The 12,571-nt window shown below is 35.9% G+C and overlaps 1 protein-coding gene and 1 long non-coding RNA gene across 14 annotated transcripts in view; both read right to left on the reverse strand.

Moving 5' to 3' along the window:
• LOC309864468 overlaps positions 1-12,571 on the reverse strand; it is a 664,253-nt gene that overhangs the window by 542,863 nt on the left and 108,819 nt on the right. The gene's annotated exons all lie outside the window — the stretch shown is intronic.
• The window catches only part of PKIB (cAMP-dependent protein kinase inhibitor beta), a 108,988-nt gene that overhangs the window by 79,952 nt on the left and 16,465 nt on the right, over positions 1-12,571 (reverse strand). For 7 of the 9 annotated variants that reach the window (XM_082730003.1, XM_082730002.1, XM_082730007.1 and 4 more), the window contains exon 2: positions 2,940-3,041. Coding sequence is in view for 2 of the 9 variants with exons in the window: in XM_082729999.1 (XP_082586125.1) it covers positions 2,940-3,041 (102 nt within the window). In the remaining 7 variants the exon portion in view is untranslated. Of the gene's footprint in view, positions 1-2,939; positions 3,042-9,698; positions 9,788-11,209; positions 11,478-12,571 lie in introns of those variants that run through there. The other 2 variants (XM_082730005.1, XM_082730004.1) reach the window with 2 other exon arrangements.

Genomic DNA, 12,571 nt, shown 5'->3' on the forward strand with positions numbered 1-12,571 from the left:
TCAAATAAATAAATAAAATCTTAAAAGAAAAAAACAAGTACTATTCCATCTTAGTTATAACTTTATAATCTTTTTCAATATTTGGAAATGAAACTCCTTCTTCATTCTTTCCCAAAAATGTGTTTTCCCTTTCTTCCACATAATTTTAGTAATCATTTTGCCAACATCTCACTAAAATCTCTTTGTTTTTAAATGGAATTGCACTAACTTTGTAAATTAACTTGTGGAATCCAACACAATTACAGTATTTGTTATTCTCATCCAGGAATACATTGTAAATCTCCATTATTGCTAATCTTCTTGTGTTTCTCAATAAATGTTATTATTTCTTCATTAAAGTCTTACACATTCTTATACAGTTTACTGATTGCAATATTTCATTGCTATTATAAATGGGATTTCTTCATCATGTTTTAGCTGTTATAGGAAAGTCAATGGATTTATTCACACTTATCTTTTGTATAACCACTTAATAAAGTTTCTTATTCCAATAGTCCTTCATTTACTTTTCTTGAGGTTTTTAGTGAAAAATGTAAACATTTTTAAGTAAAAAAGATGTCTCCTCTTTTCTAGAAATTATAACCTTTGAGAGATACATGAGTTAAACCACTTTAGTTCTAGTCAGCTCTACCACTTATTAGCTGTGTGACCTTGGCCAAGTTATTTAGCTCATATCCTAGGATTGTGAAGGTTAAATGATTTAATATTTGTAAAGTATTTAGTTTCTAGCATATATAAGAACTTTAATAATGTTAGCTATTTTTTAAATTTGTTGTACTGGATAGAATGTATAGAATGATATTAACTGTAAATGATGAAATCGATAACCCTCTAACATTTTTCTGTTTTCCTGAAATTGCTTTTTCACAATTTAATAATATCTCACTATTTCTAAATTACTATGTTGTATGTATGTGTGTTTTCTCAAAAGAAATACATTTGCATTTTATCAAATGTTATTTGCAATTCTATTAGGAAAAAAAGAGGGTTCTATTCTTTAGCCTATGACTATGAATTATTCTAATAAATGTTCCAATATTGAACTACTCATACATTCCTAGAATAAACATCACTTGTATTACTCTATTTTGTTGATTTCTACATTTCTATATCCAGGTGATTCAATGAATTTCTGTGATTCTCCTTTTTGTCCTACTTTTATCAATGTTTTGGAGAGGGGTGTGTGTGTGTGTGTGTGTGTGTGTGTGTGTGTGTGTGTGTTATACTTTTTATTAAATGAATCAGAAATATCTTCATCTCTTTTGTAGAGTTCATAGAATATGGGATAATGTGTTCTTGAAAAAAAATGAGTATTTTCAACCACTGATTATAAATACCTGATGAAAACACGATACTTTGCTCATCTAAACAGAATATTTTAGCTCCTGCCAAATCTTCCTACCCAAGCTGGTCAAGAACATAGGCTTAAGTATCAGACAAAATTAGGCTCAAATCCTAACTTCACCACCCACTGGCTAAATGTGTGCACTTGGCAAGGTGCATTTTTATCACAGGGAAAAATCATATTTTCTTTACCTTTCTCACATGTGAGGATTACAAGGGATTATGTTTATAAACCACTATACACTCCACAACAATAAAGACTCAATAGATTATTTTATGTTAGTCTCAATTTTCCTGAAACAAAAAATTAAATTTTACAATTTTATTTGTATTTTTTCTTTGTAGTTATTTGTATATAGAGAAAGAGAAATGTTCTTGATAAAGTTATTGGTATAAATTGCTTCATAATAAAAGGTAATTTCAATTAAGACATGTTATTCTCTACACTAATAAATTTAAAGTTGGCCATGAAAGCAAAAATGCTCTTATAATACATGAAAATGAACATATCGCCACTGTCTACACGAAACTACTGTGGGTTATCAAAAATAAAGTTGTACTGGTTTTGAGAAAAACAGGCAATGAGCCTAAACCAAATTTAATATCTTCCACTCTTCCCTGTTCCCTTGGAGCTTTTTGTTCTCATGGGAATCTGGGAGTGGGAGGAGAATGTTAGGCCCTTCACACAGTCTGAGGCTTGCTCCATGTTTTCTGATCAGCCCTCTGAACTACAACGTTGGGTGGGGTGGGGGGGTGTCAGTGTCTCTCTCTGGCAGGGAGAATGCATCCCTAAGAGATTGAAGTGGCCTCAAATATAAGTCCTATCAAAATAACAGCATTTTCGTGAAATTTTAAGATTGTGATATGAATGAAGCCTCCTTTTTAAAGGACCCATGATAGATGTCTATAAGCATTATACAGATATAAATATAGATACATACAATATATATACTAGATAGATATATGAGTATATACAAATATTTGGATAGAATTCATAGTCACCTGTACAAATGGGTGTCATTTATACATATATGCACCATTGTCATATATATATTTATAAATATGAAATATGTAATATATAGATACATAGACACATATCACCAGCACAAAGAAATCTGTTTCTCTAAAAAAGAGTATTTCAGATTTATGTCTACCAGTGTCATCAAGAAATATTTGCTTGCATTTACTATGGTCTCTGAGGAGATTAGAATTGACCCAATAGGTAATAGAATGACTTTCTCTTCTGTTTTCAAGGCTATAAATTTAAAACATTATTTTGGTAAGCTGACTTCCTCTGTTAAGAACAATTTAAATAAGCCCAGCTAAGAATGTAAATATGAAAGCAGGCTCCATCTCTGTACTGATCACTGGTCTCTAGCAAACACAGGATGAAAATGTCTATCTCGGATTCTCGCATGCATTGTTTGCTATTACTCTGACAATGACAATAGAAAGCTTTGATTAGACTGTATTGATTTGTTTTCTAAAATAAAGACCTACCACTGTAGCTCTTCTTTGCTGTCATCTGGGTTTATAGTAACAAAGACATTTTTAGGGACATCCTCAATAGCGGGATCAATGGATCAAAAGCTTACCTACGTCTGTCCTTCTGCTCCCTGTGTGGCCTCAATAACTTGATGGTTCCCAGCTTCCCCCAGATTTCTCTTGATTGAGTACTTTTCAGTATACTGTGATCCCTGAAAGAAACAAAGGGGGGAAAAGACTTATTAAGATTAACATCTCTCATTCCTCGTCTACTTTGGAAAAGAACAAATGGCGCCTTGGGCAATAACACTGTCTAATTTAACACCACAATGCCACACAATTTTAAAACACCATTCATTGTTATTTTTTCATTCCCCATCCTGATTTCTTTTTTACACTCTCCTGATTTATAGCAGGAAGAGGATAAATTTCCTTGCATCAGCAGCTCAATACTCCCTTATAAATGAGGAGCGTGTTTCTTCTCATTTGTTCACTGTTCAAACTCATCAACTGTATTCTGCGTAATCTTTCTCCTGTTTTGCTTCCAAGACTGTCTAACAAGAGCAGTCACACACATTCTTACTAAATAGCAAAATCAACAATATAGCAAGATACATATTTTTCTTCAGCTTTTCAAATTTCTATTGGAAATAGATTCATGAGTTGACTGACAACTTTTCTCAAATGTGTGATTTTGAAAGCAATAAATCCCCACAGCAGTTCATCTTTAAATTCCAATGCCAAGGAGGAAGGACCTTGTTTTTCTCATAATATTTGGAATTCTGGAAGAGAAAACAACCTCAATAAGATTTGGCCTACATGCATTGCCTTGACATCAAGAGGTAACTTGAAAATTTGCTGTGAATAAGCACCCGACCCACTTGTTTGGTTTTCCTGTTAATATCCTTTTCAGTACTTATATATCAAAAGTCCCTATTTTACAACTAATAATACAGAAAACAACTTGGTTATTTTCATTTCCACATAGATTCCTGATGGAGGTGGCTTCAACTGATCCCTGGGCAAACCAGGCACCCCTTTCACGTATTTGAGCATGTGGTAAATGCCTAGTTGTTCTAGAGAAGCGCACCATGTTTCATGGTACAGAGATTTGTCTTGTTCCTTTTTATACAAAATGTGGGGCCAATAACAATATTCCTATGCTTGTATGTTCTGTCTAACTTGACAGAAGTAGGAAGGAGTCCAGTGCTGTCTGCTGTTTTCTCCTCTCCCCTCTTCTTCATAAACCACCAAGTTCTGTCTATTTCAGGCTCAGAAAAATCCTCAGCTCACTCTTCCGATTCCATTCCCACAGGCCCACACCTTCCTCCAACCCCTCAGTTCTTAGAACATGTTAAGATATCTCTCACTAGGCTCTCTGGTTTGACACATGCCCCTTCCAGTCCATATTCCACAGATCATTCATGTTGGGACACTCACTGAACTTTCCATTTGTATGAATCCCAAGAATTATACATAGTGGAAATATTGAATCATTATTCTGAAATAAAGTACCTTGTCTCCCAAGTGCCAACAGCACTATGCTAGCCATCTTTTAAGACAGTTTTCAAATAATGTCACTACACTTCTTTTTCCTTGCTTTCCATATTTCCTCATAGCTTACAAGTAACCCAGAGCACAAGAATGCCCTAAGGACATTGTAATAAAGAGGCAGAAGCAGTGACCTTAGTTCTAGTTCCAGCTCATTCATTGTCACCTGTTGACTTTGACGAGTCATCTCTCCTTTCTTCTTAGGTAAATGGCAGAGCCTTGCTTATCACATGGGGATGGAAATATTTATCCTGCTTATCTCTCTAGGTTGTTCTGGGAATCAAGGGTGATCCCATACAATAAAATACCAAATGTGCAATACTGCTATTACCCTTCCTGAAGGACTGCAGAGATAAAAACTGTGCTTCTTGTGTGTTAACCCTAGATTCAGACTGGGATCCTAGAAAAGGTAGCTGTGATCACACTTTTAAGTCTTGCAGCTTCCCTTTGGGACTGCGATGTTCTAAAGAGTTTTGTTTTGGCTTCCAGAGAGAGAAAAATGCCAAAGGAATCATAATCTAACATATTTGGACTTCCAAAACATGATGAATCTAAAGAGGAAAGAAAGGGAGAAGGGCCTCAAAACAGTGACAAATTTTAATTGGCTGAAACTACCATAACTAAAATAAGCTGTCATTTGTGGCACAAATGTTCATGCAATCTCCTTAAAACCCAAATGATTACTCTAGACATTAGTGGACCCTTTTCAATATGAACTATCTGCCTATTCTCTATCCTTGTGCTGTAGGTTTTAACTGGAAAATGTGGAATATATATAACAGGATGAGTTTGTTTTGCTTCTAAAGAGGAAACACAAAATATCAACTCAAACATCACTTCATATATAAACAGCACTGTAGCCTCAGTTCAAGGATGCTTTTCTTTTAGACTAAAAAAATAATAATAATAAAATAAAGAGGGAGGAATATATTTGAACTCATGCATATAAACAAACCAAAGAAAGTAGAGAAGAAGGGCAGAGTGATAGGAATAAAGACCACAAGCTCTATTTTCCTAAAATTTGGTGAGATGAATGTTAATCAGAGTTTTACAATGTTTAAATTCTCCTTTAAATTGCATAGATATAATCAGGTAAAGAAAATAAGCTTCCATGAAGTACAATTTTTTTTGAAATTATTGTCACATATTTAGAAGGATCTAAAAGTGTGTTCGTTTATTCCTTCAGATACTCAAAACCAATAATTACTGAGTACCTTCCATGCATGAGACTTTGCACAAGATGTGATAAGATGTGCTGGTTTGAACCCCTTGGCCATATTGGGTTAACAACAGGTGCCAAAAGAACTGAACAAATAGGCCATATAAAAAACACACTGCTCTTCTGCCTAGAATGCATATCACCCTTTGCTCTCACTAGCAGACTCTGGACCATCCTTAAAGGATTCCAGCTCAAACGCTGCTCCTTTTGTAAAGCTCTCTGGAATTCCTCCAGTTTGACACTAATCATAATCCCGGCCACTAAATCACTATGTTCAAAACTCTGATGTGCTAACCATGGTCAGCTTTGCATTACGGCACTGTGTGTGACAATCTTCCTTAGTAGCCTGTGAACATCCTGAGAGGTAATGTTTTATTCATCCATCCGCAGGACTTAGCATGACATACTGTAAATACTCAATTAGTGATTACTGAATGGAAAATTCATACATCTTTACTTGCATGAGAAAAAGATACATCATAACTTTAAAGATTTGCAAATGTTTTGTGTTCACCCTTGCTCTATGTATTTCTAAAAAGAAAAATTTATACCTTGAATGTGAAAATATGGAAAACTCATGTATTCATATATAAAAGTCTTTACAATAAAATTAGCATTATTTTATTCAAATTCCTTTACTTACTTATTCTTAAGTTTCCCTCTCACTAACTCAACTTACTTACTAACTCAACATATTTTTCCTACTAGATAGGAGTGATTTCCTTTTTTTAAAGATTTATGTATTTATTTGAGAGAGAGGAAGAGAGAGTACCAGAGGGAGGAGGGTCAGAGGGAGAAGCAGACTCCCCACTGAACAGGGGGCCTGATGCTGAAGCAGGACTGGGTCCCAGGACTCCAGGATCATGACCTGAGCCAAAAGCATTCCCTTAACAGAGCCACCCAGATGTCCTATATGCTTGATTTCTATAACAGTTTTTAAACCAACCTGCTAATGAAATCCTCGGCAACTGCTATAATTTCAAAAGCTTTAGTAGCTATTGTACATATATAGAATTCTAGATAACCTGTTCTCCTAATTCAGTCAGCAAACATAGTTGTCTATCATGTGGTAGATACCGCGGAAGAAACCCAAACCCTTTCAGGAGAGAAACGGGTTATAGCTAGAGTAGTTGATAAGGAATATATACAAATGAGAAAAATAAAATGCTACCTACATGTCATATTTCTAATTTATCTGAAATTATTAAACATTCTTAGAATGAAGCCTCAGTAGCTGAAGAATGAATTAATAGGACCCGATGAAAATGACTAAGAATCAGACATCTATTCATGTTTCCATTCAGTTAATACAAATAGTTAAACAGTCAGCTGTCCTCTTAGATTCAAGTCGATATCATAAACATTTTTAATAGGCAAAGTAAAATGAAGTTTTCTAATTAAAAATGTACTGCCTGCACTGTACAACTGCTTTTATATAGGAATTTGGCAAAGTTGACCAATTTTGTCTTAATGTTGACAAATTCTGCCCCCGTGATCCCACTATGAAACTCCCTTAACCATTTTGGTCCCCAGGATAATTCTCTTTTTACTCCATTGTCAGTGAGCTGCTATGGGGAGGGAGAGGAGACAAAGGGGTTTTAACATTTAATAAACACAGGTTCTGTGTGATAAGTCTTGCTAGATACTTAACATTTTATTCCATTTCATCATAATCTACCACATAGACGACTTTTTTCAAAGCTTAGAAATGGGGAGATACCTCCCCCCAAGGTCACACAGCTGATAAGCCACAGAGACAGGATTCAAATTCAGTTCTATCCGACTCTAAAGCCTTTGATTGATCCACTATGCACCATGATGCTTCACAACATTCTTGGGATATTTTCTTTTGGGGCTTTTCCCCTATATTATTTTCCTCTTATGACTAAACAGTAGTTCCAAAATAAAATAAAATAAAATAAACAGTAGTTCCTTAACACATTGTTTTGCCTCGAAGCTGTAGGAAATATATTTTTTTGAGAATTGATGCAAAAACAATTCACTTATTCATTTCCTTTAATTTTTCTTTTAACCACTTCCCATTCTTGCACATCTCATACACCAATATATACATATATATGTATATATATACCTCTCATCTCATACTGAAGAGAAACAACTTCAATGCCAAGTGCCTGAATTTATCTTACACGTTCACAGAATTTGAGTGGATGTAAAGAAGCATAATTAAAAGGCTTCCTTCTGTGGACTACTGGCCCATAGCATAAAATAAGCAAACTTTAGTTATGTAAAGTGATTTCCTAGTTTGCATTCTCTTGCATTCTCTCATCATATCATTAGAACCTGAAACAAGTCCGTTGTGAATACCCACTAGGTTGCCCTCATGAAACAACATGGAACATAAAGTATTCTGTAATGATCAAGAGCACATATTCTAAAGACATACTTTCTGATTACCAATCTTCACTGTGTACATTTGGCCCCATTACCTAACCTTTCTGGGCAGGCCTACACTTCCCCACATGTAAAATAATCTTAATAATAGTACCCATCATATACAGTTACTGGGAAATTTAAATGACATGGGTACTTCATTGAAGTCAAAAAGAATAAAGCTCAGTACATACTGTGCTTAATGTTTTAGATTTATTACTACTCTTCTGTAACTTTATATAAATAGAATACTCCTACCAATGATATATACAATAAAAAGAGCAAAATGATCACTTATAAATAGTAAGTAGCTATAAATAATACATCTTAGAAAACATTAAAACTTTCTATGTATTATTTCTATGATATAAATATCCAAGTAGTCCTCTAACTGAATGGCTTAGACACATTAGTGAGTGTGCATTATGTGTGTAAAACAAAACTCTGTGTGAAATTTTTGAGAGGAATTTTTAAGCTTTTAACTTGTTATTTTTTTTTAACTCATTTATTTTCAGCATAACAGTGTCATTATTTTTTTCACCCAGTGCTCCATGCAATCCATGCCCTCTATAATACCCACCACCTGGTACCCCGACCTCCCACGCCACCGCCACTTCAAACCCCTCAGATTGTTTTTCAGAGTCCACAGTCTCTCATTGATTCACCTCCCCTTCCAATTTACCCCAACCCCCTTCTTTCTAACTCCCCATGTCCTCCATGCTTTTTGTTATGCTCCACAAATAAGTGAAACCATATGATAATTGACTCTCTCTGCTCGACTTATTTCACTCAGCATAATCTCTTCCAGTCCTGTTCATGTTGCTACAAAAGTTGGGTATTCGTCCTTTCTGATGGAGGCATAATACTCCATAGTGTATATGAACCACATCTTAACTTGTTATTTTTAAAGAAAATAGTTCCTTCAAAGAATATAGAAACTAATGCAACAAAGAAGCTTCCTCTGTCCCCACAGCAGCAGGCAAACAGTGACAGCCCAAGGCCAGGAGCACTAGATGAAAACTAAGTGGGATGAAGGGAAACAAGGTTCATTCATATCATTTGTCTCTAACTGGTCAGTGTTAATTATTTCTCAAATCTGACAGCCGCATGTTCCCCTGTTTCGTACTTTAGCCTTTGATGCAACTGTGCACTATTCCAAGATATTTAAAGAGCTCAATTTTGGCCTCCACAATATGTGCTTGGATCTTCAGGAGAAGCCAGTGCTCAACAAAGGCAACTTTAAAACCTAAAAGCAGAACTCAGCCTTCTTATGAAAGCTGACGAGTTCTGACATTTTATCAACTCTCCTGAAGAGTCATTTATGCATCGTGTGAAATAGTAAAAATAAAACAAGATGTGGGCCTGGTGAATTATCTTCTGACTTGACCAGACCAGAGTTAGCTTGCTGATTTCTCTCAAATGTGAATATTTACTTTGGCTAAATAATGTTAATAGGGGAAGTTACATATTCCATGAGGCATAAAGAAAAATTACTTTTCTATTACCCAGAAACCTTCCCTTGCAACTAAGCCTAAAGGAGAAAAAAACTGGGAAGGAAGTATTTGAAATGGGAACTCTGGCTGCGACAGCTACCTGACTTGCTCCCAGTTCATGTTTAATTAAATTTACATCAATAATTCCATAAATTGCTTGCATGTTCATAGAACATAAGTTATCATCTTTGATTCTAAGGTCAAATACTTACTGCTAACAACCCTTGTGCCTCTCAGGGAGACTTGGACCCCTGCCAGACTGTACTGTTTTGTCCATGGGGGCGGGCCCACTACTGTAAAACTCCGTGGGGGATAATCCACCACCATGGTCCCCTGGTTGCCTGGCAACAACCCCTTATGACTGCTCCTCGGGGACTGCTAGGCAACAGCAGCACTGAGTCTGACCCAGCTGCTCCCAGAGCATGGCTTCTCAAGAGGGCCAGGTTAACAGGAGGCCAAGGGCCCTAAGTGACTAATTACATAATCCGTACACATTTCTCAGAATGCTCTCCGACTGTCGCTAAAGAAAAATCAGAGCACAGCTAGTTCCTCCCCTGAAGGGTACTCTGGAATGTATCCTTAATTTAAACTCTATCCCTGGATCTTTAGAGAAACTGACAGAAAACTAACGCATCAGAGCCAAAATCTGTGGCCAAAAAAGTCTATTTAAAAAAGCGCACACACGCATAAAGGAGGTCATTCTTTTTTCAATCACATTTAAAATATGGCTTTCAAAGCTTTCATAATTTCAAAGAATTTTGCTATTTAGATATCGTCTGTTAACAGACCAAAAAATGGGAAAAACATAAGAATTTTCCAAGCCTGTTCCTAAGATATTTCAACACATAACTCTAAGTACAGCTTCTAGGAAAGACTTTCAATTCTAATCAATAGTTAAACCCACATTTACATCTTCAATTTCGATATCTCCTTCTGCACTCAAGAAATCTAAATTGTCATATTTTTCCATCTACATCCAACCTACCTCTTAGGACAAAGGCCTAATCAATCTAAAAACTTACACATCAGTGCATGAGTACAGCCTTACCCAATCTTCTTTACTGTCCCTTAGATCTCTATCGTGAGGAAGAGGTAGGTGCTCCAAGAGACATGATCTTGTAGCCAGTACACCATAGATACAAATAGGATTCTGCTGCTGTGCTCATTTAAAACCATCAGTCAAGTCCAAGCTATTTAGCAGGATATGAAAGGCACTTCTGAATCTACTTCCCATCAAACTTCCAGCCACATCTGCTCAGTCCACGATGCGATTTAATTATAGTTCCCTAAACAACATCACACATTTTAAGTCTCTTTTTTCTTACCAGAACACATTCCCCTTTGCCTGGCAAACTACTGGTTAGATGTCAAGATGTAACAATAACATCACCTCCTCTGAGAAACTGTCTCTGATTTTAGAATTACTCATAACCACCTCTGAGCATCTTTATTCCTGATTCATACAGCCATGATGGCATTGGTCATACTGTTTCACAGTTATTTCCCTACTTAACATTAATCTCATGTTGCTCAAAGGCTGGGACTTATTCTGTTCAACCTGGTTTCCTCAGTGCCTAGCATATTCCTTAACATTAAGAATGAGTTTATACTATAGTTTAATAATGATAAGAAAATTGTGCACCGAGGCTAAATGGTAAAATATACGAGGACTGGGCATTTTTAACCTCTTAAACAATTTACTAAGAAACAAAAATAAACTAACCTCCTGACTTTGGGGCTGGTCCTCTTCTCCATAAACTATGATGAATCATTGAGGGCAAATAAGCAGATATCTCTGAATTGATGCAATCCATTCAGTATTATGGCTAAAATAACCAGATTGTTTGTGCCCATTCTGTTGTAATTACAATAACATGAAAGTCAAGGGAACTACATGGTCTGGCAACCAAATCACTAAAGGCTGGTCTGGAGCTAGTCTCTAGGAAGAAAACTTGCCACTCAGATTAGTAACTCTTAAAATGGCTTTCGCAGAGGAATGCCTGGGTGGCTTAGTCGGGTAAGTGTTCAACTCTTGATTATGGCTTAGGTCATGATTTCAGGGTTCTGAGACCGAGCCCAGTGTTGGGCTCCATGCTCAGCAGGGAGTCTGCTGGAGATTCACTCTCTTCCTTTCTTTCCATCTCCCTCCACTCCTCCCCCCACTCATATGTGTGCGCTCTCTCCCTCTCTCAGTAAATAAATACATTTTAAAATTTTTTCACAGAAATCTTGGTGTAACTGAAATAGAGAAGAGAGTATAAAAGAAATTAACTAGCTAAAGGCCAAATAAAAAGCAAGGAAAAGTTATTCTAATTTTAAAATTTCCTAAATAGTAATTCACAAAACTTTATTTCCTCCACATGTGTCCCTCAAAGCACTAATTTTAAAGATAGGAACATGACCAAACAAAACACAAAAGCCCACAAATGTCACAACAAAGCTAGTATCTCAAAATTGTGCACCAAATATCTCAAAGTCGCTCAACCTCTTACCTCACCACCTCAGGCGCTGGACATACAGCCCTTCATTTTCAAATGTAACAATGCTTTCAGGATTTTTCTATAACAAGTTCACATATATGATTATGCAACCATATCACCAAAGACTTTAACATTAGCAGTAATATGACTGTCTAGGTTAACCCATGCAACACAAACCCTAATTAATGGAAATCTGCATTGTGAGCCTATGAATTGTTAGTCTATTAAGAGCTTGTGGGGTCTACACACTGCTAAGGCTGTGCACTTCTGAAACTAGGAAACCTGTATTCTTGGAAGTATTTGACTGTGTGTCAGAAAGTACTCACAACCCCGTGATAAATTTTGCATAACAAAGGAGTCTTACTTGATAGTCTATATATTAAAGTGTATTTATATATTAAAATAAAATAAACACATTATTAAGTAGAATTAAGTAGAACAGGTAAGTACAAAATTTCAGGGAAACTGCCCTTTTCTATGGAGCAATTTGAGTTATGTCTCTAGATTTCTGGGAATTTTTTGGTGGAAAAGAAGAACAATTTGACCACAGCAGAACAGAGCTGGGCTACGACTTTCTTTGTTCTGGATAAGACACTGCTATTAAT

Source organism: Mustela nivalis (genome assembly GCF_964662115.1).
Source record: "Mustela nivalis genome assembly, chromosome: 5".
NCBI lineage: Eukaryota > Metazoa > Chordata > Mammalia > Carnivora > Mustelidae > Mustela > Mustela nivalis.